Genomic DNA, 25,910 nt, shown 5'->3' on the forward strand with positions numbered 1-25,910 from the left:
CCCTGGACTTGATGAGGTGGCGTGTGGCCTCGCTGAGGTGGTGTGCGGCCCAGCTGAGGTGTTATGCGACCTTGCTGTGGTGGCGTGCAACCTCGCTGAGGTGGCATGCGACCTTGCTAAGTGGCATGCGACCTCACTGAGGTGGCGTGCGACCTCACTGAGGTGGCGTGCGACCTCACTGAGGTGGCGCTGAGGCAGCGACCTCACTGAGGCGCGCGCGTAGAATAGACCACTGAAGGCATATGTGGCGACTCAACGCGACCTCACTGAGGCGTCTTTACTTTGGGAAGACCTCACTGAGGCATCATTCACTGAGAGAGAGTCATGGAAATACTATCGGTTATGAATGCGATCAGCAGCTGCAGCCATCATTCGCTAGAATAACCGCGTGATAAGTCAAACACAAGATCTAGACCTGTAATAACCGTCCTATGCGACCACAATCTAACTCTGTCCAAGGAGGACTGAACGCAAAGGCAGGAGACAGAGGGCACAGTCCTAGAACATCCTGAGATGTTAGTTCTTGTCTGGAAACATCCGGGACTACCAGGCCTGTCGGCAGGGACACTGGGTACAGGACAAGGTTGCGTCTGTGGAGAGGCCACGGAATGAGGGGACACTGTCCCTGCCAATGCACTAGACACATACGATGCAAATGATTCCAATACAATTCAGTACTAAATTTAACCGAATCAAACAAATTGTAAAAATCTAGCCTACTACCTTGTAGCTGATACTTGGGTGTAGAAGGATATATAATTAGTAAAGAAGAAACTACAGACTTACAGTATTTCTATCTTCTTGCCTAGGTAATGATTCTAAAGAAAACCTAAATTCAAGACTGTACTTATACTCAGGTCCTAAATCTATCTTTCTCTTCTAATTCAGCAATTATTCTCTCTATCTCTCCAAAAGACCAATCCTGCAATGATCACGAAGGTTGTCAGAATTGTAAATGACCACTCGATGATCCATGAAAGTTGGTGCGTATGTAAGTCAATTACTCAATACACATGTCAATCACTCAATCTGGTCTAATAACTTACCTTACAAAATCTAATAGATTTTGATAGAGAAGATAGAGAAGAAGAATCCATAGTATTGCTAAATGAACACTAAAAACCATACAATCCAATCATTAACTTGGAAAACAAACAAAATTTAGAGCACTTGTCTACACTACCGGCCTTGTTGACTGACAAGAGTAGAATGAACAACCATAACAATCGCTGTCTGACCCCCAGGGTGGGGGGTGTAACCATTGGGAGCGTTCCTTAACGAATGTTTCAATTTTAACACTTGTCAAACCCACACCAAGTATCTGCAGATAAAGCTAATGATAAGAATGTAGGTTTCACCTAAAAATAATGTGTTTTTAGATACAAACTTCATGTGGCAGCCAGGACTACAAAGAGATGCCGGCACTGTGGGCCAAGAGATCCAGTTCTCTTTAGATAATGATGCAAGGCTCACACTGGGCACAAAAATACCTTACAGCACTTGTCTCTCCGCTAAAATCTCAGAGGGAAGGAACCATTAATTTCAAATTTCTTGTCTGAGACTATTGGGGTCTGAGTTTTCACTAAAATCTGAGCAAAGAAAGCAAGAGGGATCCCCATCCTTATGTGTGCTGACCAAGATACAGAAGGCTATGCAATTTGCCAACACGCTTTGATAAGGTTAAGACAAGCAGAAAAACAGTCTTGAGAGTGAGATCTTGATCTAAAGTCATCCCTCAGGTTCTACAGTGCCTGACTTAGGCTGTAGGGGATACATCACACCCCTATCAGGAAACGTCAGTTGTAAAAGGCTGAAGATAGGTCATCAATGACTACCAGCACATTTTTTTCTAGCATCTTTCAGAGCTTGGAAGATCCTACAGACATCCCTTTATATGAGACAACTGGAGATGGGGGGATAGCCTACCCCAGCATCTCCCTCCCTCGTCCCCTTGTCTTCCCATCAATTCAGATCTTGAGGGGTTGGCCAAAAGGACTGGGAAGATTTCTGATGCTTTCATGATGAAGGACAATCCTCCTTGGCTCCCTGTTGTGGTTCTGAGGAGGTCTGATCCTTCCTAGTACCAAAAACGATGCTTGGACTATGTTTACTTCAACGGCTGCACTGTACATTAAGGTGTCTCAGCTAAAAGAACACGCCGAGAGAGAGAGAGAGAGAGAGAGAGAGAGAGAGAGAGAGAGAGAGAGAGAGAGAGAGAGAGAGAGAGAGAGAGAGAGAGAGACCTTACCTTACACCTTACAGACCTTACAGTTCGTTCGGGTTGCCCCAGGTCCCTCAGTGTGAGGCACCTTTGATGTCTACCAGAGAATTGCTAACGCACCTTCTGGTATATTTTGCATCTTCCAGAGAGAGAGAGAGAGAGAGAGAGAGAGAGAGAGAGAGAGAGAGAGAGAGAGAGAGAGAGAGAGAGAGAGAGAGAGAGAGAGAGAGAGAGAGCGCTATCACTGTTCCCAACAAAACTTAGCCTTCTCATCTCCAGTGATGGCAAAATCAGCAAACATTTTCAACCAAAGGTCGGGCCACAATGCTGCATGGAAGGAGGCCATGGCAACTGACTCCATGACTCCCGAGTCAACACGAAGGGGAGTAACCTTTGCATCTTTTGGCCTGTACAACTTCCTTTCATGTGCCCACAGCTACGATACTTGCTTGATCAGCTTGACAACAGGCAACTTTCTGAACAGCAGACCAGTGTTTTATCCTGATCCAAGACACATCAAACAAACAGCAACTAATGTGGTGGAAATGACTGTCTTGCCTCTAGAGTACCACCTTGAATATGCTCTAGATAAAGGAACAGTGGTTGTTTCCATGAGATCATTAACCTTACAAATGAACCCAAGGATCTCTTTAAGTGCCATTCCTACTTTGCCTGAAAGGTTCTGAAGAAAAAGGACCCTCAGGTTCTAATAGATTCCCCAAAAGCACATGTTGGATCCTCTTCCAAAATTGAGGCTGGCATTATCCTACCTTGGTGAACACTCTAAGGACCATGGACACATGCGATCATACCTGGCAGTACGAATCACTGAACCAGAAGTCAAGATTGACTTGCCAACCCATAGTTCACATTCCTGTAAACTGCTGTATGGTCAGCCAAAACTAAACTAAAAAAAAAAAAGCTATGGATGAACAGTCAAGTGTACCATTGTTAACACCCAACTTGGAAATCTTGGATGAACCAGGGGCACCCGAAGTGTGTGCATGATCATCTGTATGGGGCTCACCTCAATACACTGCAGTATCATACAATGGCAACCTGGCACATATAAACCCCTGTCTGCAAACTCAAGATCCACGGATCATGCACAAGCCTGGTTAACCCCTGCAAGACATGGAAATTTGAATGGCAGGTGGTTCGTACATAGCTAAAATTGATACACTGATCCAAACAGGTTACGAACAATTAATTATTTTTAGTATATTAGTAATATCTCCATTATTGCTGACTATTTTTACTTCAAAAAATTGCAAGCTAAAGGCAGAACCTTTCTTTATGAAATGGACACCCTTTAGATTGTATTATTGTCTTCTCTATGCGCAACGTTAACGCTTGAGGGGCCTAACATGTGGCCCTTGTAGACTGTCGATTGCAGAAGTGTCTTGCCCACGGCAAGATGGAATTGAGTCTTCTATGGCAATTGTTTCACAAGGGCAGGGGCAGAGCGTGACGAGCCAGATAACAGGATTCTGGAAAAGAATTCCAGGCCAGCATTCATTTACAGAAAGACTTTCTCTCACATGAAATTGATTATTCACGATGGAGGGAATTATTAATTTGATTTAATTAGCACATGGTAACACTATGGTGGGAATACTCTAATTATTATCAGAGCAAACTTAGTTTAGGCTTGGACCAAGTCATGAGGGAAAATGTGTGCGCCAGGATGTGGGAAACAAAGGGCATTAGTTTGGGAGAATGAAAAGTTGGAAAAACTGGAAATACTGAAAACTGAGGGAAAGTCAGGAATAGGAAAAGAACACTGGCGTTACTTGCGACTTCAGGACGTACCTTATTGCATCTGTGCATGGAGCTCGCTTGCAAAAGATGAATTCAGGCCGCTCTCTAGAAGTTTGCGGACAAGTGGTCAGGTGGGGGGGGGGACAGAACGGCACCAGACGTAGTGCACTAAGAGTGAAGTGATGTTGCACTTTAGTGTCAAGGCACGGAGTGAGGACGAGTCAGGTCATGGTGCCATCCCCTTGATCCTAGTGGTGAGCACAGGACAGCAGTACATCTCAAAGAAGCAAATAACAACCAGTACAAAGACCATAGGGAAATAGGTCTTATATTTAAGACTAACTAGGGGTCAGCCTAGCGGCCCATTACTATCGTGACCTGTCCTTGTGCTGTAACGGCTTTCTGTCCCCTGATATCGCATGCGATAGTGGGGTAGGACACCTACATTCTGTCCCTGCTAATATATATATATATATATATATATATATATATATATATATATATATATATATATATATATATATATATATATATATATATATATATATATATATATATATATACAGTAATACCTTGAACTTGTGATTCTGAGTTGCACAAATTTACACACACAAATTTTTCATTGGAACCTAACTAATGGTCATACACGAGTTTTTCACAGACATGCGAACATTTGTGAACACTGAGAAACCCAGCAAAAAGTGTTTGTTTAATTTTTTTGTAATTTATAAGTTTTCAAGCTTTTATGTGTAAATTAAATAACATTAAATATTATTAAAAGTAATAATTTCTCTCTCTCTCTCTCTCTCTCTCTCTCTCTCTTTTAGTGAGATCAATTTTTATGTTACATGTATACAGGTAGGTTTATTTGTATGATAAATAAACTTTTTACCTAGTAATAAGTACTAATTTTCAGATAATAAGATTAATAAAATTAAATAATAATAATAATAATAATAATAATAATAATAATAATTAAAACTGTAATTACAAAATTCGTATTATTTGAACAAACAAACTCTTCTCTCATCTTTTGTAAGAATGAGGGGAAGGCAAAAGCTGTCAGACATGTCATTTAACATGACAACAAGGGGAGTGTTGCTAATCAGTGGTCAAATTTTTCTTGCAATTCTGTGTGTGTGTGTGTGTCCGTAATAATTCATAAAAAATTTCACTCTCTTAAGTAAGGACAACTGTTATCTCTCTCTCTCTCTCTCTCTCTCTCTCTCTCTCTCTCTCTCTCTCTCTCTCTCTCTCTCTCTCTCTCTCGTTCGAAGTTAGCCAACCTACATATTACAGCACTGTTTCTCTGTATGTCTTTAACTGTACAGTAGATAATTTTGAATTGATCTAATTTTACCAGTACCGTTTACAAACTGTAAATACGCCGTTCTAAAACATAGAGACATAGAGCATTTCAGAACAAAGAGAAAGTGACAGAAAGTTTTTAAAAACGAGGTTCAGAAGACTTCTAAAAATAGATTGGCGGAATGGGGGAGAGAGTCACACCATTTATTTCTTTTTTTAAGGGTAATGCATTAAGCTAACCTTTAAATGAAAATACAGTAACTTTAATTTCATTTAATAGTTAAATACTGAATTTCCATCTTTTGATATCTAACATAAGAATAACTTTCTCTCTCTCTCTCTCTCTCTCTCCCCGTAATAATTCATAAATAATATAACTTGATATTTCAAGTAAGGACAATATCTCTCCCTCTCTCTCTCTCTCGCGTGTTATTCTCTCAGTCTCCGTAACAATTGATAAATAATTTCACTCTCTCAAGTAAGGACAACCTCTGTCTCTCTCTCTCTCTCTCTCATAGTTACGCTCACACATTTTTACAACTTATTAATTCTCTGTACGTCTTTACCTGTACAGTAGATAGTTTAAATTGATCTAATTTGACCTGTATGTCTCACTGAAGTGTAAATGCGCTAGTGTTGCAAATACGTTCTAAAACATAGAGACATAATAACTAAGAGTTGTATTAGTCAAAATATAAAACACTGTTTGTTTATGAAAAAGCATTTCAGAACAAAGAGAAAGAGATGCAGATTAATGAAGGTGTTAAAAAGAGGTTGAGACGATTCTAAAAACAGATCGGTTGGAAGGGGAGAGAGAGAGAGAAATTCTCTTCCAAATCTCAGTTTTTATGTCAACCATATATTTCTTTTTTAAGGGTAATGTATTAAGCTAACTTTTAAATGAAATTACAGTAACTTTAATTTCATTTAAAAGTTAACTTAATAATTTGGGAGCATGATTAGGGTAATATTTAGTGTTTAAACTTTAGAAATAAGCATTTATTAGCATTTTTAGAGACCATGCCAAACTTAAGCGAAAATTCACCCTGAGAGAGGGGTTCTGGAACCTAACATCAAAAAACCTTCAAATTCACCGTTTTAAGTTTGGAGTATGACTGTGTGTATATACAGGAAATAATGATGAATATATATATATATATATATATATATCAGAATATATATATATATATATATATATATATATATATATATATATATATATATATATATATATATATATATATATATATTTTATATTGGTAATTGTTTTCACATATGGGTATTTGACACTCTGTGTATGGTACAGTATATATTTATTATTGTAACCAATAATAAATTTGATGTAAATCCACTAACCAGCCTCTGGTAGTAGTGTACTGGTCCATGTCAGTGTAAATACTTAAGTCACAAAAGCCAATATTTATTTCAAGTCTAGCAATTTCTATATCTACTAGTACATAAAAGAATCTAAGGCCTATTTGCTATTTCATATTGTCACGAAGTGTTCCAAGTACCTGGTTATTACACTACAAGTGTGAGGTACCAACATTTAAACAAGAACTATACAGGCAGTCCCTGGTTATCGGTGGGCTCGGTTATCGCTGATCCGGCTTTATGGCGCTTGCCTAGTGATGAAAATCAGCAATTTTCAGGGCCGATAACCAAAAATCTGCGATTTTCAGCACTGATAAGCGCCAAAAACCTCCAAAAATCGTCGATTTTCAGTTGTCGTCACTCCGTCAGAACGGAACCCCAGCAATAACCTGGGACTGCCTGCACTAAAGTAAAAGGGCATCACTCCATCAAACAACTTTAACTATCTCCCCAGGTCAGAGTAACATCAGCAAAACTGAAGGAACAAAACATGTTCATCACAATGCCTTATGCACACAATTAAAGGATTTTGACAAAGGAAAAATCTATTTCTGGAGAGGGGCCCGTGTCACCCGGTGAAAAAGTCCATTCAGCACTTATTTCTAGGTAATTCCGTTGCTAGATACCAGAGAAAGCTAAATGAAATGCTGGAGTTACTACCCCCAGAACGAGCTCCACTAGATGGAGTCGTGTATGGAAAAGGGTGAACTACAAAAACACGGAACCTTATCCTATAGAGATCCCCAATGTCAAAAGTCCCAACGAGAGAGGTGCCGATACAAGCCCATGCACTACTCACGGACTGTATACAAGGCAACACTAGCTGCATTCCATGTTAGCACCCACCCCACTAGAATGAAGTTTACCATGGGAGGGAGAGAATGAAAAAAGGGTGGGTCACCGGGTGACACGGGCCCCTCTCCAGAAATAGATTTTTCCTTTGTCAAAATCCTTTTTCTGGATCGGGTCCCGTGTCACCCGGTGAAATAATAACAGAGAAATAAACATCATTATTATGCTATTAAAGACTTAAATAGAGACGTTGAAAACTAGGAGAATTCTACCCTGAACATTAGTAAGGTCCTCTAAATTCATGTAATGAAAATAATGTAAGTGGTCACATCGTCTAAGATCATGAGCTTAGAATAAAACCTGAATAATAGAAGTTTTTTTTTATAAAACTCAATAATAATGCAGTTTACATTGTAGGTTTTTATGATTTTTGAAAATACTTCCTAAGATCATGAGCTAGAAATAGCAGACCCAATGACAGTAACCCCCCTTTTTTAAAGGAGAGGATCTGACAAAATTGCGAGGTCCTGTCTAAAATAGCCTGCAAGGAGAAAACTGGGCACAGAAACAGACCTTGAAAAGGGGAGTACTTTCCAAGGTGACCACCAAAAATGAGGACCTTCAATTGTAGATAGAAAGTTAGGGTGAGGAATTCGCAACACTTCCCCTGATGAGGGGAAACCAAAATGATTGGTTCCGCCAGACAGGGCAGACAGTACAGGAAAACTAACGCTAGAAGCTAAGCTGATTAAAAATTTTTTAGGGCTTCCCCAACAAGGAAAGGTAAGAACAAGATGATTGTTGGTTACCGAAGCTAACTCCGATACATTACTCAAAGACCAGGAAACCGAATGTGGACGGAGTACTGTTCTTAGACGAACACAGACCTTAGGGATGAAAGTTAAGAGCCTGTGAGTCTGGTTCCAACAAAACACTTTCCTCGAGGCCAATGCGGCCGCATCATTACTGTAGCTTCGAAAACTATGTGAAGAGTGCTAGTTACTTCACTGCAGAACCATACTGCAGTAGAGTAGGATCCCTTAACTGATTTCAGGAAAACAGTAATAACAGGACCAATATCAGTTCCTCCTAAACTGTAAGATTCACAAAGACCACAAAGCCAGGACATCAGAGTTTGAGGGGGCTGACGCAGGCTGAGTTTATACCAGACAGGACAGCTTGATAGTTTGTGGCTGAATTGGGTTGCAAACAGACCTACTTCCAGGTCCAGGAAAAGGTCACAAGACTACCTGAATGACGCTCCGTCTAAGGACTATTCCGACACCAGGGGGGAGGCCCTGGATAGGGAAAAAGCAGTGACCTTTTGGACCCCTACGAGAAGGGTGGTAGACAGAGGCACTTGTGTCTGTTGGTTATGGAGAAGAATGAACCATAACCTGAATGAAGCAACTCGAGTCCAAAACCACTTGTTTACGCAGCGCACTATTGCTGTTTTGTTCAGAACCAGCCTAAAAGGAAACCTCTTGGGGGGAAGAAGTTTCCCAAGGACAGGAAGACTGTCACCGCCCTCCAAAGCGATGATATGGAACTGCCGGAACGTGACCGACTAAGTTCCATGTACTTCATTGGGCCAAAAAATATCCACCTCACCCGCCCAGAGAGGTGACGGTGTGGAATACTGAGGCCGGAGGGGAAAGCTGGAGAGGAACTGACTTCGGTAAGCACTTAATAGTTGTGCAAGGCCGGAGGCCACTATTCAAGCAGGAGGAATCAGGGAGACACGTCCCTGACTCCGCCATACCCCGGTCATAAACTCCAGCTTTGACTTCAGAAGGAGAACCGTCACTGAAGCAAACTGGAGAGAACCCAAGACCTTTTCTTGGGCACGGCGAGAGGTATGCTTGAGTTGATGAAATGATAGGTCGCACTTGCTATCTCTTTCCGCTTCCACTGGATTCACAACTACGGAAGGCTACCCTCCTGAATCAGGTGGGATTCCTTCCTGGTTACTTAGAAGCCCAAAGACTCTAGAAAACCGATTATAATGACCGGCACCCTCAGGCAATCCCCGACGCTGGGTGCCCAAATGAGCCAGGCAACTAGATATGCAGCTAGCATAGCCTTCTAATACCGGAGCTGTTGAACTACGGTATTGTTCAAACTGGCAAAGACTCTGGAGCCGCATTGAGGAGGGCATGAACCTGAAGGGGTACGCCTGCTCCCCGAGTCTGAATCCCAAGAAGGGATAGGACCTTTCTGCAACCAAGATGTGAAAGGAAGCGTCGGAAAGGTCTATAGAGGTGGTTACGGCTCCACGGAGCAGTAGGATCCGAACCCACAAGACTGTAAGCAACTGAGACTTGCCGCATTGAATAAAGAAAATAAACGGGACACGCCCGGAAAAATTTTCCAGTGGAAGGGAACTTCCTTGGCAGACTGAAAAAGCCTGACAGGCCATTCACAAAGACCCCCAGAACTCTGGCCGGAGGCTGATTGAACCTGATTGGGGGAGGGGGACAACAGTCCAGCTCCACCCTGGGCCCTGATAACTATACTCTGGGCCCAGGGACTGAAGTTCCAGTGGCCCCGAAAATGGTACAGCCTCCCACCCATATGAGAAATACTACAGGGAGGAGGCTTGATTGCCTCCCATGAAGCGTATGCCTTCCCAATTTCTCGGAGAGGAGTAGGATGCTTCCCTGCTCCTATGATAACCCCGAGGGTCAGAGCCTCTGGCCAAATGTCTAGTGAAAATTCTTTCCTTAGGTTTTCGTATGAAGCAAAGAAAACTCCGGCGGAGGCACATGGGGAGGCAGAGACACACGGGGTGTTACAAGGGGCTGATGTGTTGGCTGAACCCCACACATCGAGGTGGAGGCTGGGAGTGAGAGCTGACGGCTGTCTAGGGGCAGAGACCTGAAGAGCCTGCACCACCGCCTGAGCAGGGGTTCTTGAACTACATGAACTTCTTGCCGGACTTGGGACAGGGCCGGCAAGATCAGACCGTTTCTGTTCGTAGGGTAGACACCCATGAGAACGGATGCTCTGAGTAACATTAGTAGCCCCAGACAGGCCGTAACAACGCCCACCTGGGGAAAAGATTAATTCTCCAGGTGAAACTGTTCATAAGATTTTTCAGCTCAAGGCGGAACGGGCAAGCCTGACTTTACACCTGTTTCAGCTTCCGGAAATTGACTCCGGAAGCTTAGGGAGCTGTACGCTGAATAAATTAGAAGCGTAGTCCGGGGTTAGAAGATTCACTGTGAACGTATCTGTGATATCTGTCTCCCGGAAATGCCTCAGCGATATATTTTCAAAACAAGCCTGTTGATAAGAGGGGCTACATTCGGAGCACAAATGGTAGGAAACAGGGCTCTCAAAGAGAGCATGGTAAGACCCCACAGCTGGCGTGGACTTGGAATTCTCCGCCTGCCACTCCGTTAGAGTTCTCAGCGGAGACGATGTGTCCAGCCCCTAGCTGAGGGCTCACTTATGGATCCTGCCAGATAGATGCCATGCTCTTTCTGAATGTCTGGCAAAACCCGGATAAGGGGATACCAGACCGAAAGGGAAGAAATGCCCTTCCACCAACCTCCATGTGCCCACACCCCCGACAGGAGGGTGCCTTCATGCTGGGAAGCATAAAGGGAAGGCGCCAAGATTCCCCAGACTGGAGGGGAAAAGAGGTGGAGGTGTCCGGAACGATAGAATTCCGGAACGGAGCAGGATTTAACAGGTGATCCATTGACAATGAGTCTTGAGATTAATCTCTTGGGATTTAAGCTCCTGGGAAAGGGAAGGCACGGACCATGAGGTAGATAGTTAGTTTAATAGGTTGACAATGACCCTCAAATCGAGCTCCTTATAAGGAGACCCGTAAAAGAGTTTTCAACAAAGGAAGGAGGGGGTAACCGCCTTGCTTTGCTTGGGCCGTGTCCCTTTCCAGAAGACGAGGCCAAACTCAGTAGATGGCACCGGATTAGAGATCCGAGACGTCCTCGAGGGGCCCCGGAGCGGGTCTTCTTGGTTTAAAAAAGGGTCTTTTTTTTTTTTTTTTTTTTTTTTTTTTTTTTAAACTGATTTCACCTTAGTGACGGTAGACCAGGAACAGTCGAAAAGGGATGAGAAGCTAACGTATCCCCTAAAGGAAAAAGTTTGCCTCACCTAATTCCGAGCTAAGCGGAAAAGGTTTGCCTCAATTATTCCCGCACCTACTTATCGCTCCGGGACGATGTTCACAGGTTTGAGAACGAGACAGAAGGCCGCAACGTCTTCAGAAAACTCTCCATAAACAGTTAACTTGAAGCTTAAGAGTTACGAGACTTTGGCCGGCCTCCAGGAGGGGGAAAAATTAGGACCCCAGACACCGGAGGAACAACTATTAATAAGTCATATAAGACGGAGTTTGGCGAAGGAAAAACCGATAGGTGTATATGAAACCTACCAATTTATCGAGAATCTCGCCCGAAACGGAGTTTCATGGAGGAAATCGATAGGCGTATATGAAACCTACCGATCCACCGAGAATCTCGCCCGGAGAGAGCCCAAACACCGAAAGATTAACTATTAATAAGCCACAAGAGGCGGAGAACCGATAGGTTTATATGAAACCTACCGATTTAACGAGAATCTCGCCCGGAGACGGAGTTTGGCGGAGGGAAATCGATAGGCGTATATGTGAAACCTACCGATTTATCGCCGAAAGAGCAACTATTAATAAGCCACATGAGGCGGAGCTTGACGGAGGTAAAACCGACAGGTGTATATGAAACCTACGGATTCATCAGGTAGCCTGCTCGGGAGAACATAGCGTACAACGCAATCTGCCGGGTGCCAAACGACTAATAATAAGCCAAATGAGGCGGCGTTTGGCGGAGATAAAACCGACTGGTGTAAATAAAACCTACGGATTCATCAAGTAGCCTGCTCGGAGAGAGCATAGCGTACTTTACAACCTTCCGAGCCAAGAATAAGTCACATGAGGCGGAGTTTGGAGGAGACGAAACCGACAGGTATATATAAAACCTACGGGTTCATCAAGAAGTCTGCTCGGGAGAGCATAGCGCATTTCATAACCTTCCGTGCCAAACTATAAATCCAAAACAGACTGCGCACCGAATGGGAACTATAGACTCCGTGATCACTGGTTTGTTCCAGGATAGCGGAGCATTCCTGCACTTGACAAAACCAGCCGAAAAACGTATGAGAAAAGGGCATGCTGGAACGGATGCCGGAGCAGAGTACCCGAGCAGCGACTAGCCTAGTCAGACCAGGAAAACCCCGGAGAAAACCGAGAGAAAACCGGGCTAACAGGCCAAAACTCATAGACATAAAAACAGAGTCAACGGAACATTCGAAGCGATCATGTTTGAACAAAATGTGGGAAGGTTATGAACTGTTGGAAGTGGGCGCACTCCGAGCCAAGAGAGGAAAACCCCGGAGGAGGATATCCTGAACGAAGTGATAGCAGTGTGGGGAATAAATGCCGACCGCTAAACACTAAAACCGCCGTAGCAGTAAGCAAGGAGAGCGCCCAACAAGATAACGAAACACCGAACAGGTAGCAGCAAAAAGGAGGGGAAATGAAAGTAAATAAAACAGAAGACAGTTAGGTGGAAAACGCTAACTGGCCTCGCATAAGATCCCAACAGTGAGGTGCGAACATGTAGGAAGCACCACGAAGGGAAATAGTCGACGTAAAAGGAAGGGGGAAGGATAGGCCAGGAGGTTGGTAACCCAAAGCAGCGACCAGGGGTGGGACAGCACTCCCCGGGCGCCCAGAGATTCTCATAGATCCCCTCGCTATGTAAGCTGTGTTGCATGACAAGAGCGAGAGAAAAGGAGAGGAAGGGCAAAAACCTCTACGGCCAGGAGAGCAAAGAAAGATAAAAGGAGTGTGAACAGGAGTGGGGAGAGCACTCCCGGTCACCTCCAGGTCCAGGTGGATTGCCAACTCAGACACACTGAGGGACAATCAATCAGTGCAGAGGGAGGGGATGTAGGCTACAACATAAAATAAAGATAAATTGCTCTCAAGCCTTGGAAAGTTAACAAACCTTGAAAACAAACCAAGGGGAGAGAGAGAGCAAAGGATAAAAGGGAGAGAAGGGGACTCTCGATACCACAAAATAATATATATATAGTCGGTAAAAGAAGTGTGAACAGGAGTGGGGAGAGCACTCCCGGTCACCATTGGTAAGCAACCCAAAGAAGGATTGAACTAGGATAGGCTACGCAGGTAAACCCTCGCTATTCCAGCTTAACTTATTAGGAACATTAGCCTAAGTGAAAAGCCGAAACAGGGAGAGGGTGGACGTAGGCAATATATCCAAGCCAAAACCAAACAAAGGGAAGCACCAGACATAAAACACACATGTACAGAACGAGATCACAGACATGAAACTCATACGTACAGATCGAGATTGTCCCCCCCTTAACGATTTTTCCCCGAAAGGAAAAAGTGTTACAGCCAACCCCTAGGCTAACCTAACTGAGGCGATGTAAAGGAAGGAAGCCTAGGAGAGGGGTAAAGGCTAACCAATAACTCAAATAATTCATAATAAAACAAAAATTGTCTATAAGGTACATGTAGGAGGATAGGCAGGCCCAACACAACATGAACGTGAAGGGACATGACCGACCTCCAGTTAAATGAAAGTACCCCAAAATTAACAAAACTCAAAGGCATCCAAGCACAAGGTCAAAAATTAAATGTACCAATGAAAATCATGTTCCCATACGCTTAGAGAAGTGAGTCTAAAACAAGGCAAAATAAAGCCAAAATAAGAAGCGAATAGGCCCGAGGGGGAACCACGTAGCCTAAACAGTAAGACAGCACTTGACCAGGAAGGGAACACAAAATTCACAAAATAAACAAAATTATAAAAACAAAGTAAAAACAAAGTAAAAACCGTAACAGTAACAATGAAAATAAGATCCCCAAAGGCTAAGAGAAGTGAGGGACAAAAATAAAGCATAATGAGGCCATGATAATAAGCGAATGGGCTCGAGGGGAAGCTCGTAGCCTAAACGCTCAACAACACTTCTCGTAGTGAAGCCACGATAAAAAGCGAATGGGCCCGAGGGGGTAGCTCGTAGCCTAAACGCTAAACATCACTCTCGTAATGAAGCCATGATAAAAGGCGAATGGGCCCGAGGGGTAGCTCGTAGCCTAAACGTTAAATATCACTCTCGTAATGAAGCCATGATAAAAAGCGAATGGGGCCGAGGGGGTAGCTCGTAGCCTAAACGTTAAATATCACTCTCGTAATGAAGCCATGATAAAAAGCGAATGGGCCCGAGGGGGTAGCTCATAGCCTAAACGCTAAACAGCACTTCTCGTACTAAAGGGGTACAGAACAAACATAAAAATAATCAAACCCACTAAAGTTAGGGATCATTAATGGTAAAATATCCCAAATAAAAAGGGATACAAATAAAAAACACAAAACAAACATGCCGACCCAAGACCAAGAGAGGTCAAGAGACGCCGAGAGAGGAGATCGAGACGGGCGTTATAAATCCCTTTAATTATTAAACTAAAGGAAAATAAGGAGCCTCAATCGCCTAAAAAACAATAAAACACTGGTACTCAAGTAATTGAAGAAGAACCTTGCGAGGATGCCATAAAAATCCAAAATAGAGCACAAAATAAGGATCACAACGAAATTACGTGTGTACGAAAAAACGTGCTAAAATGGAATGCGGCTAGTGTTGCCTTGTATACAGTCCCATGAGTAGTGCATGGGCTTGTATCGGCACTCTCTCGTTGGGACTTTTGACATTGGGGATCTCTATAGGATAAGGTTCCGTGTTTTGTAGTTCACCCTTTTCCATACACGACTCCATCTAGTGGAGCTCGCTCTGGGGGTAGTAACTCCAGCATTTCATTTAGCTTTCTCTGGTATCTAGCAACGGAATTACCTAGAAATAAGTGCTGAATGGACTTTTTCACCGGGTGACACGGGACCCCGATCCAGAAAATCCTATTACTGGTGGTTAGTAAAAGAAACACTAATGCAAAAACTTTACATACAAAAATTTATTTTTAATTTAAAATTTATAATCAAAATTCACAATCTCACTTTTAGAAAAAAAAATTACTTTTACTTGAAAACAACACAAAATTTAATTAATTCTTGAATTAAATTATTAAACAAAACTAAATCACAAAAACTTTAATTTATCAAGAAATTCAATTAATCAAGCAAAATTTAAACTATTACGAAATGCTTAAGATTTTAAAAGAAAATTTAAGTAAATGAAAATTAAATCAAGTACAGTATGCAACGTCAAACTATTAAGAAGCACTTAGGATGCTAAATAAATGTTAAATCACTACTATATAAAATTTGAAAAACTAAGAGACTGCAAATACAAGAACATACAAAAATACTGTACACAAAAATGAAATGTGTAAAAAATAAAATGAAACATTCACCAAAAATAATTTTACTTAATCGACCGGTCTAATGGACACAATCAATACACTTGCAAAAATCAATTCAAGTTGAATAACACCTATTCAAACTTAAAATTATGCTTTTAACCACTGTCAAAAGTTGCAAAAATTCACTTTACCTTACACACACTTGTGAAAACTTTCACAAGATCACCCCAAATTGCTGCAGCTTTTCACTAAACACACTCTTCTGATAGGTGCTGTTACTGGACACACTAATTACTATGGTTATCAGATCTCAAAAGCTAAGATTAATATCAATGACCACAATAAATTTACTTTATGTCACAAACTTCTCTTTCTTGAAAAGAAAGAGAGAGAGAGAGAGAGAGAGAGAGAGAGAGAGAGAGAGAGAGAGAGAGAGAGAGAGAGAGAGAGAGAGAGAGAGAGAGAGAGATTACAATTAATGTAACAAGTACAGTATCTGGTCTTACAATGAAAAGGAATTTTATCTTCAGTCAAAAGCAAGACCCCCCTAGATCATTCTAGCAAAAAAGGATGACGTCATTATCAGAGCAAAAGTTTTGGACGAGATCTAAACGCAATCAGGACAATACTTGATCAGAGTTTAAATGATGTAATAGCCATGTGCTTTTTGTGCAATAACCCCCTCAGTCTTGGAACAGAACAATACATGTAACATTGTGAAACCATTCGTCTTCTTCTCGTATGAGACAAAAATCTCACACGACTCAACTGTTATCTCTCCCTTGTCAACGTGTGAATCTAACAGGAAACCAAGCGCCCGTCTTTTACCTCAAAACAAAGTAATCTTGATGGCAGGTAGAAAATCTGGTCCAACTTAAACTCCATCTCCTATTACGTTATTGTCAAGAAACATATTAATTTTAAATTATGCTGTTAAGTTATCTTAATCATTAATATTTGTGAGATCTGACATTACAAAGACATTTACATAACTAAAGTATTACTAATATAAAGAATATACTACACAACATCTCATATGAAGAAAAAATCATACAACAACTACAAAGCATATCATAATATTCAGAAAAATCATATTTTATACATTTTGCAAGAGAATATCATAATAATATGCAACTTTGTTTTTCAGGTACTTGTCTATTTTGCTAACCTTAAAGGCAGAGGTGAATTTAGAGAATGGAGAACCACTACAAGAATTAACAGAAAGTTGTCAAGCAATGCTAAAGGAAATTGGATCAAATGTTAAGACAGTATCCGAGGCTGTGGCAGAAGTTACGGACAATCCAAAAGGACCCCTGTCTTCAGCAATACAACAGGGGATTGATAGGTAAAATACCAAAGAGAACTGTATTGAGATTCAATGTGATTTTATTTAAGAAAAGTTTAATGAAAATCATTGTGCAGTTCATACTGACCTGACTGAGTAATGTAAATGGCAAAGAATGCTCCCCACTGATTTTAATGATGGCAAAGGCTATTTTACAACCAAAGTTACTATGAAAAATTCACTATACATCAAAAAGAATTTCTTATACCATATTCACTCAGCATAAGTTCACAATATTATGTAAAAGTTACCTATTTCATATCAACGTAGCTTTGGTGTTAAGAAGAGTATGAAAGTTACCTCTTAGTAGGCAGTACTAATATACTGTACATTTAATGCAAGAAGAAAAATGCATTTGAAAAACAATGTGTATTTTTCCTAGGTATATAAATCAGGGCCTGATATAAAGGATTATCTTTCAGTGCAAACTTCAACCAGTTGTAAACTTGGTAACAAGGTAGTTAACATCTGCAGGGACTGAATGGGGTAGTTGAGGTGGGAAAGAAGTAAATGGCTCTGGTTTACTCTGGTAAACTGACTAGAGTTGAAAACCGCCATGGAACTGCCATGATCTAGGTTGCCCGGCAAGTAAAAAATGCTTAGTTCCTATATCCTCCAACCAGTCTAGCAAAATGGTTGGCCAGTAGTGCCTCACCCAGATTACCCAACTCACAAGTGAGTGAAATAATCTTTAAAACCTGCTGCTCCAGCTTGGTCTGAAGGGGTTCAGGAGGGGTGGAACTATCCAGACCTGTGAGATCCCTGTGGGTACAAGCTGCTGCTCCTTTTTACAGAGAAGAAGACATGCTAGGCTTCTGTTCCCCAAGGGGTTCCTGGTTCCATGAGCAAGACAAACCTCTCACCAGAGAGAAGACACAAGACCCAGCCAAGTTGCTGATAAAACATTGTTTTGACTTTGATCTGGCTGCCCCTCTGCTCTGATACCCAGTTGCAACCGAGAATGAAGGCAATGAGGAAGAACAATCCCTTGCACTACTACCTTGTATGAGAGGTGAAAGAAGTCACTGGGGACCTATACATGGAATAAGGTTACTCTACACACGAACACTTCAGAGAGTGAGAATGTTCCTTCTCCCAAACAAGGCTGAGGAGAACCTATCCCACTGCTGGCAAGGAACAAATCCATAGGCAGATCACTAGCCCTGTGAGTGGGTTGCACATACCCTTCTCTATGTGATCACTAGGGCTGCAGCAAGAAGGGCTCCCATGCTCTTGCCTCCCCATGATCATACAACTGTGATGGAGCAGAGCAAGTAGAATACACAGTCTTGTCCTGGTGTGAGCCTGAGTGCCCAAGGTGGGTCGGGGTAGGAGCAGACCCCTATTGTAATCAAGCCAGCGCTGCAGCACTGGCTCTGCCAAAGGTAGAACAATCACCTGATGACCAAGCACCTCTGCTGCCCCCAGATTTTGGGGGGCATGCAAAAGGGGTCTACTTAGGCTGCTTGCACGTGGCCTTAAAACTTCCCCTTCTTCCTCTTCTGCCAGAGCACAGGAGTCCAGGGTTGGGCATCATAAGACGAGTCTGACAACAACAATAAAGAACAGGATGACAAGGTGGAACCCTGCCAGCAGTTCTTCTTTTTTCTATGCCAGACGATTGCCTAAGACACGTAAGGGTTAGTTGAGGCAGGAACTGTAGTTTTAGCCAAAGAATCAGGAACCATAGATCCTCAACTGGAAGAACCACCTCTACAGGAAGGTCTCCTTCCTTAGCAATGCCAGAAGAAACCAGGACAGCAGAGGACACACTGGATCTTACTGGAAGGCTCTGGTATTACTGTAACACTCTATTCTCATCAGCCAGCTTGTCCAGTAAGGCAGGGAATGAGGGGGGGGTTCCTGGGATATTAAGGGAAGGGCGTATCTTCTTCAGACACCGTAACATCTTCCTATGGGAATCAGAAGCATTAGACTCAAGGTCAGACTTGTCTGAGGGTGACACGGATGCTGATGGAATGACCCTGTTAGAAGCAGTTACACCCTTAAGCGAGAGGTTGTGATAAGGTTTAGGTTTAGCGCTACCCCCCCTTGAGGGAGCAGCACTTACAGAGGGAAGAAGGTTGGAAGATAGGGTAAGAAGGAACTACATGGATTCAATGCTATCACTGGAGGAGTATTAATTCCTCCCCCCCCCAAAAGCTGACAAACACTTCTTGTTCATCTTCCTTCTCTTCCCAAATCTAATCCAGTGAACAGAATCCCAAATTATGCATTCCTTGCAAAAGGAAGCCCTTGAGCAGGCCCTCCCTTGCACGAACATATCCCTTACAAGAAGAACAGCAGTAAGTGGAACTGTCACTATGGACAACATAAACCAACCACAAAGTGACCATGTCACTTGCGGTGATACAATTTATGTTTTTTATCCATCTCAAATAAAAGAACAGTGAAGACCAGAAAACAGCAGAAATTGAGTTATAATCATCAACCAAACAAATTTTCAACCAGGTATTTGGGATCGCAGTAACTCGTCTTTCTCTGATGGTGGTCGAAAGAAAAGTAAAGATGATGATCAGTGATTGAGGGATACAACCCCACTCACCCCCATCCCCACCTGATAACCACTTTGTTAACTACCTTGTTCCCAAGTTTTTGACTGTTCCCAGCTCGTTCTGAAAGATACTCCTATGTAAAAGGCAATGGTTTGTATTCTTGTAAGAATAAATAATGGTTTAGTTTTACTGTAGTTCATTTCAGTAAAAAAGCAGTTATTACTTATTACTATTTGTAGGTACATAACTTGAATATAGCAAAAAATCTTAGAAGTTAATGTATAATGTATTGTTGTGATTTATCATTACAGTGTTTTCTTAAATTTTTACAGGTACAACAAAGAGTATGCAATATCAAACGCTCAGAAAGTACAGAAATGGACAATTTTGCCACAGGACTTTTCCCAGTTTAATGGAGAACTCAACAATACTCTTAAATTAGTAAGGAATCATGTCTTAGAAAAATATAAGGATGCCATTGATGCCATGTATGACCCAAATGATACAATTAAAGCTCAAAGCAATCTTTGAATATGTTTGAGGTGTAAAAATAATACTGAAATACAATCTTATTGGTAACTTTGACTGAGGCAGAAAAACCTAAAGCATTTTGTGCCTCTAAGCCAATTTTCCTTCAAATTTTCCTTCATGTATTAGTGCTGTTACTTCAGAATTCTTTATACTGTACTGGATCCTTCAAAATATTCCCAAGAAAATCTACAAGTAGTATCTGGGACACATTAAGTAATACTAATGTCTTTGAAAATCACATTGCCAGCCTCATTATCTTTCTCTTTAAGAACATGGGGTTGTAATTTAATGTCACTGCCATTTTCTTTCCTCTTCCAAGCAGCCTACCTTGATAAAAATATATACTGCTTAAGACTTATCCATCTCTCTACTTTGTATAATCCCCAAGATATGGTGAAGCTCTCCTTACTGTCCTTGTTGACACACTGAAGCAAAAACTTTCCTTTTTTCTTGAAAACCCATTGTTGTTCCCCTTAACGGTCATTCTCACTTCTACAGCCAACATAACTGTGACACATGCAATGTTTTAAAGGGCTGTGTGGCATTTACTTTCCCATGCAACATGAAATTTTGCTTTGAAATTGTGCATAAACATTAAACAACTTCAGCTTCACCAGTCCTGTCCACTGCTTTTTTTTTCTCAAGTAAACTCCAAGACTGTCTTCCTCTGCATTCTCAGATGTCATATGCAATTTTTCCATTCAAGGAAAAAACCCATTTACACATTTTTTATCATAGTAATGACCTGTAATTGGGGTTCTGCATAAAATAATTTAATCAAAAGTGTGAAGTAAAATGCATAAAATACAATTATAAGTGTGAAATAAAATTTATTTTAAATTACTTTTATATTTTAAATAAACATATTTTTAAGTTCATTATTAATCAAATAGCTCAAGAGTACAGTATATTAAATTTGTGTATCTTTTACTTTTTATACCTCCAAATGGTCTTAGTTGTATTTTAATATTACTGGCGAAGGAGAGTTGTATTTGAATTTGCAACATTTGTGGATTTTTTCACAAATAGCAACCATAATACATAGCAAGTTGCAGTTGTAAACATTTATTGTGCCTTTTGATAAGCTATGAAAATATAGAATATTTTTGTACTGATGGTAAGATTTATATTAAAATGTTAGTCCAGTGTACATTTGTATTTTGAAATAAAGTTCCAATACTGTTTAAATCTCATTTATCTCAATCAGAATGGACACATTTTGGATCTAATTCTGAGGCATAATACAGATCAGATTCAAAATAAACTAAGATATCCACAAACACAGTTCTCTGTACTGAAGCTCTAACATTCAACAGTGGCAAAGGGGCCCCACCTGTTGCTCTGCAATATGTCTTACATATTCACGTATGGAGGTACACAGAATTCCACAATTGAGGTGCTTCAAAGACTTATTAGTGTATCCAAGGAGAAAAATTTGAATAAAAATGACATTTTTCATAATAAAATAGCTTTATATAATTTACCAAGTACTGTAATTACATAGCTATAAGAGTTCCTACCACAGCAGCCTAAAAATTCAAAATTAGCGGTAACAATTCAACTAACTAGTATAGGTGGTTAACCCCACCCACTTTTGGGGTAAGAGGAGGATCGATGTGGCAGAGAGCATTCATTTTTTGCCCTGAAGTCCATTGAGGGGAGGAGGGAGGGCTTTGGTTCAGTAATTACTTGGGAAGTATATCTAAAACTTTATTTTATTATAAAAATGTCATTGACAGGAGGGATACATGGGCATATTCTACCTCAAAACATTAATAAAGCAATGACTTTGATAGCAGAAAAGTTGCCAGCATTGGTGCGATGCTTGTTGTTTCCTTACCTGGTAAGAGAGCCACTGCAGGTGGGTACTGCCTCGGGTCAGTGCTCATCTTAACCTGTGATGGCGTGGTGGTATAGCCATAGGTCGCCTCCTACTTTAGTGGGGACTTTGCAGCGAAGGACGTACTCCGATGGCTAGCAAACTCAATAGGTGTCCTTGCCCTAGGCGTGGGACCAGCATAAAAACATACAACGCTGTCACCTACACTGTAATAAAAAAAACCACACCCAAACCAACAAAATGAATTGGTGGGTGCAGTACTTCAAGTACCATGTACCCCCAGGCTCACCTCGGACTGCCCAGAGAAGGAAATCTCTAGAGGCCTCGTAGAGGGAGAAGGGGTGAGTGCCCCCTTGTTTGCAGATGTAAGTTAGAGCAGTTGTGTTGTTGGAATGAACGATCACCATCTTGCCAAAGATCTGAGGAGAGAAGGACTGGAGGCCCAGATGAATGGCCTTCAGCTTCCTGGTCTCTTAGAGGGGCTTCCTAACCTAAGTCTGATGCATCTGCATGTAAGTCTAGGCCAGGGTTCAGAGGTAGAAGAGATTTTCCCCGAAGAAGCCTTCCTTCACACAGCCACCATTGCAGGTCTGCCTTGATCTTCTGTGTGATGGGACAAACATGAGAGTCTGGTTGGGTCTTCTTGTTCCAGCTGGCCTTGAGGAAAAACTACAGAGGTCTCATGTGCAGTTTGCCCAACTTCAAGAACTGCTCAATGAAGGCCAAGGTGCCCAAGAGACTCATCAACTGGTTGGCCAAGCAGACCGGGAGAGAGAAATTGGCAGACTGTGCGAAGGCAAGAGTCAATCCTTTTGGGGGCTGGGAAAGCCTGAGAAGTCCAAGAATTCATTACCATGCCCAAATAAAGAATTTTCTGTGTCGGAGACAGTTGAGACTTCTCTACTTTGATGAGAATGCCCAACTCTTGAGTTAGGAGAAGTATTGTCCTAAAGTCCTCCCTGCACTTTTCCTTCAAATGGGAACGAAGGAGCCAGTAGTCCAAATACAGGGAGATGTTGATCCCAAGAAGGTGGAGCCACTTGCAGAGGGGAGCAAGAACATGAGTGAATACCTGAAGGGCCGTTGAAAGGCCAAAGCATAAGGCCCGAAACTGAAAAAGCCTGTTCTGAAAGACGAAACAGAGGTACTTCCTGGAGTTCAGACATATGGAGATATGGAGATATGGAAGTAGTGTCCTGCAAGTCTGGGGAAATCATCCAGTCGCCCCAACGAATGGAAGACATGACAGACTGGCTTGTTTCTTTATGGCACTTTGTCTTCAGAACAAAGAGGTTCAGAGTGCTGACAATGAGAACGGACCTCCATCCCCCCGACGACTTGGGAACTACAAAGAGTCGGTTGTAGAACCCGTCTCCTGACACTCTACTTCTTCCACAACTCTCTTGAGAAGGAGGAAGTCAACTTCCTGTGAAAGGGCCGAAAATCTTTCGGAGCCTTTCGAATAAGCGGTCAAGGCGATAGGAGACTTGCCTAGCGGAGGTGTCCTCTTGAAAGGAATGGAGTACCCTCCTTCAGGATTGGACATTTCATGGCTCAACACCTCTGCGACTCCACTCCTCCCAAAAGTAGAGGAGTCTGGCTCCTACAGCAGCGCAAAGGACTGTTTTCATTTCTTGGTAGAGGGCTTGAACAACGGTTTCTTGACGGACTTTAAATAATGCAGGTTAGCTCGGGGTCTTGACTGGTGTCTCTGTCTGCCTCCATGAAACGGCTGAAGTTGGAGGGGAGAAAAGGATTTGGCCAAGGCAGAGGGTCTCTTCGAACGTTTAGTGGACTGCGCCAGCAGGTCTTGAGTGGATTTCTTTTGGAGGTCTGACGAGATACCGAGCACAGTGGACTGTGGGAAGAGATACTGCTTGGTGAGAGGGGCGAAGAGGAGAACAGACTTTTGTGCAGTGGTTACTCATTTTGTGGTGAAGGAGTACCACAACTCCTTTTTCTTCAACACCCATGGCGAAGAGGGAGGTGAGCTCGTGGCTTTTTCTTCAACACCCATGGCGAAGAGGGAGGCGAGCTTGTGGGAACCATCTGTGGTGGCCTTGTCCACACGATAACATAGCTAACCAGTAGGAGGCCAGGTGCTTCAGCAAAAGTGGACAGTTCTCCATCTTCTTGGTGAGTGTCCCGATGGACCTCAAATACCTTAAAAATGCTTTTAACAAGGTGGTTGAGTTCAGTAGATGAAAACATTATCTTCACTGAAGCAAAGGCTGAGTGCCGCAAAGAGTTGATGACACCATTAAAGTCCCCCTGGGAGGAGGCAGCGACTCCCAAAGAGGGGGCTTCTCCGGTAGAATAGGAGAGATATCTCATGCGAACAAGTCTAGAGGGAGGCCAGGCTAGAGTGCTTTTGCCCAGTTCCCTCTTTGAAGCAAGCCAGTCATCCACCTCCTTGAGGGCTTTCCTTGCTGAGGGGGACAGGACCATCTGGGGAAGCCGAGTGGAGTCGTCTGCCTGGTTTCTCATAAAGAAGGTAGAGGCAGGAGGAACTGGAGAGGCAGGCGAGAAGTAGCTGGGGAAACTGGCTAAAAGATACTCAAGTAGTGCAGCGTAGGCCAACTTAGAGGTGTCTTCTTGCTCAAGCACCTCTTCATCAAAAGATACAGGTGACAAAACAGGATCCTGTGAGACTGGGGGAGCAGCAGGGGTTTTCTGAATGAAAGTTATAATAGCATCAAGCCGGCACTTAATCGGTTCCAATAATGGATCCTCCTGAGCCAATGAGTGAGCTTGAGGAGGCAGAGGCAGAGGCGGGTGTACACAGCTTGGTGCCGGGTGCACTGGAGCTGGTGCCACCACATCAGGTGGTAAGTAAGCATACCTTAGTTTAACCAGACCACTGAGTGGCTGATGCTTGCAGGCAGAAGCCGAGTGCTCTAGAGGTGACGGGTGCTCAAAGGCAGAGAGGTGTCTGGATGAAAACGACTGTCACTTAGGAGGGTCTTTCGGGAGCTTGGGTGCCAAGGATGGGCGCTCCACATACGGGGTAAATGACTCCGGGCTGTCCCAGGCCAACACCTGGGGTCAAGCCAAAGAGGAGGCAGGAGGGTTGGGGGCTGAAACTTTCCTCTCTGTGCCTCTTGGCTGGAGGAGGAGAGCGGTCAGCACCACTGGAGTGCCTCTTGAGACGGCAAGAAGAGGCAAAACAGTGCCACCTGCGCCTCTTGTCGAGGCTGGAGTCTTTCTGAGTCGGAGGAAAGCTGATGAGCACGCACTTTAACACCTTTCCACTGGGATAATGTCGACACCTGGGGGGGACACAGGTGCGACTGAGGGGGTGACTGCCCGTGGGCAAATCCTGCTGGGCTTCCTTTGACCTCCGGTATGTCTTCTCTCAGGTTCAGGGGAGCAGGACAGGGACCTTCATCTAGGAGTGCCAACAGGACGAGTAGCCACCTCCTCCAATGGCACAACACTGTCACTTTGTACATGAGCTGACACTTTTTCAGAGAGCATTTTCACTGAGGTACCTCAGATATTGCACTTAACACTACATGAGACTGGCAATGGTGTCAGGTTCAGGAGCAGGAGAGCCTGGAATAGGAGTGGGCGGTAAAGGAGTCGGAGGACTAAGAATTGGAGAAACAGCAAGAAATGTTGATGAAGGAACAGTACTATCCTCTACTGGCCTAGCAGATTCAAGATTGGTCCTAATTTCTGCTCAAGTGGCTGCCTTCCTCTTTTTCTCCCTCTCAAGCCTAAGCAAATAAGGCTAAAATTTTCCACTTTTTCTCATCCCATTCTTGACATTCATCACAAGTATTCTCAATGTTACAATCCTGTCCTCTACATTTGATACATTCAGTATGAGAGTCGACTGACGACTTAAACCAACCTAGTTTTATATCCCT

The 25,910-nt window shown here is 42.7% G+C and overlaps 1 protein-coding gene and 1 long non-coding RNA gene across 4 annotated transcripts in view; one reads left to right on the forward strand and one right to left on the reverse strand.

Moving 5' to 3' along the window:
* The window catches only part of LOC136844909 (long-chain-fatty-acid--CoA ligase ACSBG2-like), a 77,243-nt gene extending 55,857 nt beyond the window's left edge, over nt 1-21,386 (forward strand). For both annotated transcript variants that reach the window (XM_067114232.1, XM_067114231.1), the window contains exons 13-14: nt 16,954-17,151; nt 20,000-21,386. In XM_067114232.1, coding sequence (XP_066970333.1) covers nt 16,954-17,151; nt 20,000-20,198 — 397 coding nt within the window. In that variant the 3' untranslated portion in view covers nt 20,199-21,386. The remainder of the gene's footprint in view (nt 1-16,953; nt 17,152-19,999) is intronic.
* Nucleotides 1-25,910, reverse strand: part of LOC136844912 (uncharacterized) — a 511,857-nt gene that overhangs the window by 473,436 nt on the left and 12,511 nt on the right. The window lies entirely within an intron of this gene.

Source organism: Macrobrachium rosenbergii, chromosome 13 (genome assembly GCF_040412425.1).
Source record: "Macrobrachium rosenbergii isolate ZJJX-2024 chromosome 13, ASM4041242v1, whole genome shotgun sequence".
Lineage (NCBI taxonomy): Eukaryota > Metazoa > Arthropoda > Malacostraca > Decapoda > Palaemonidae > Macrobrachium > Macrobrachium rosenbergii.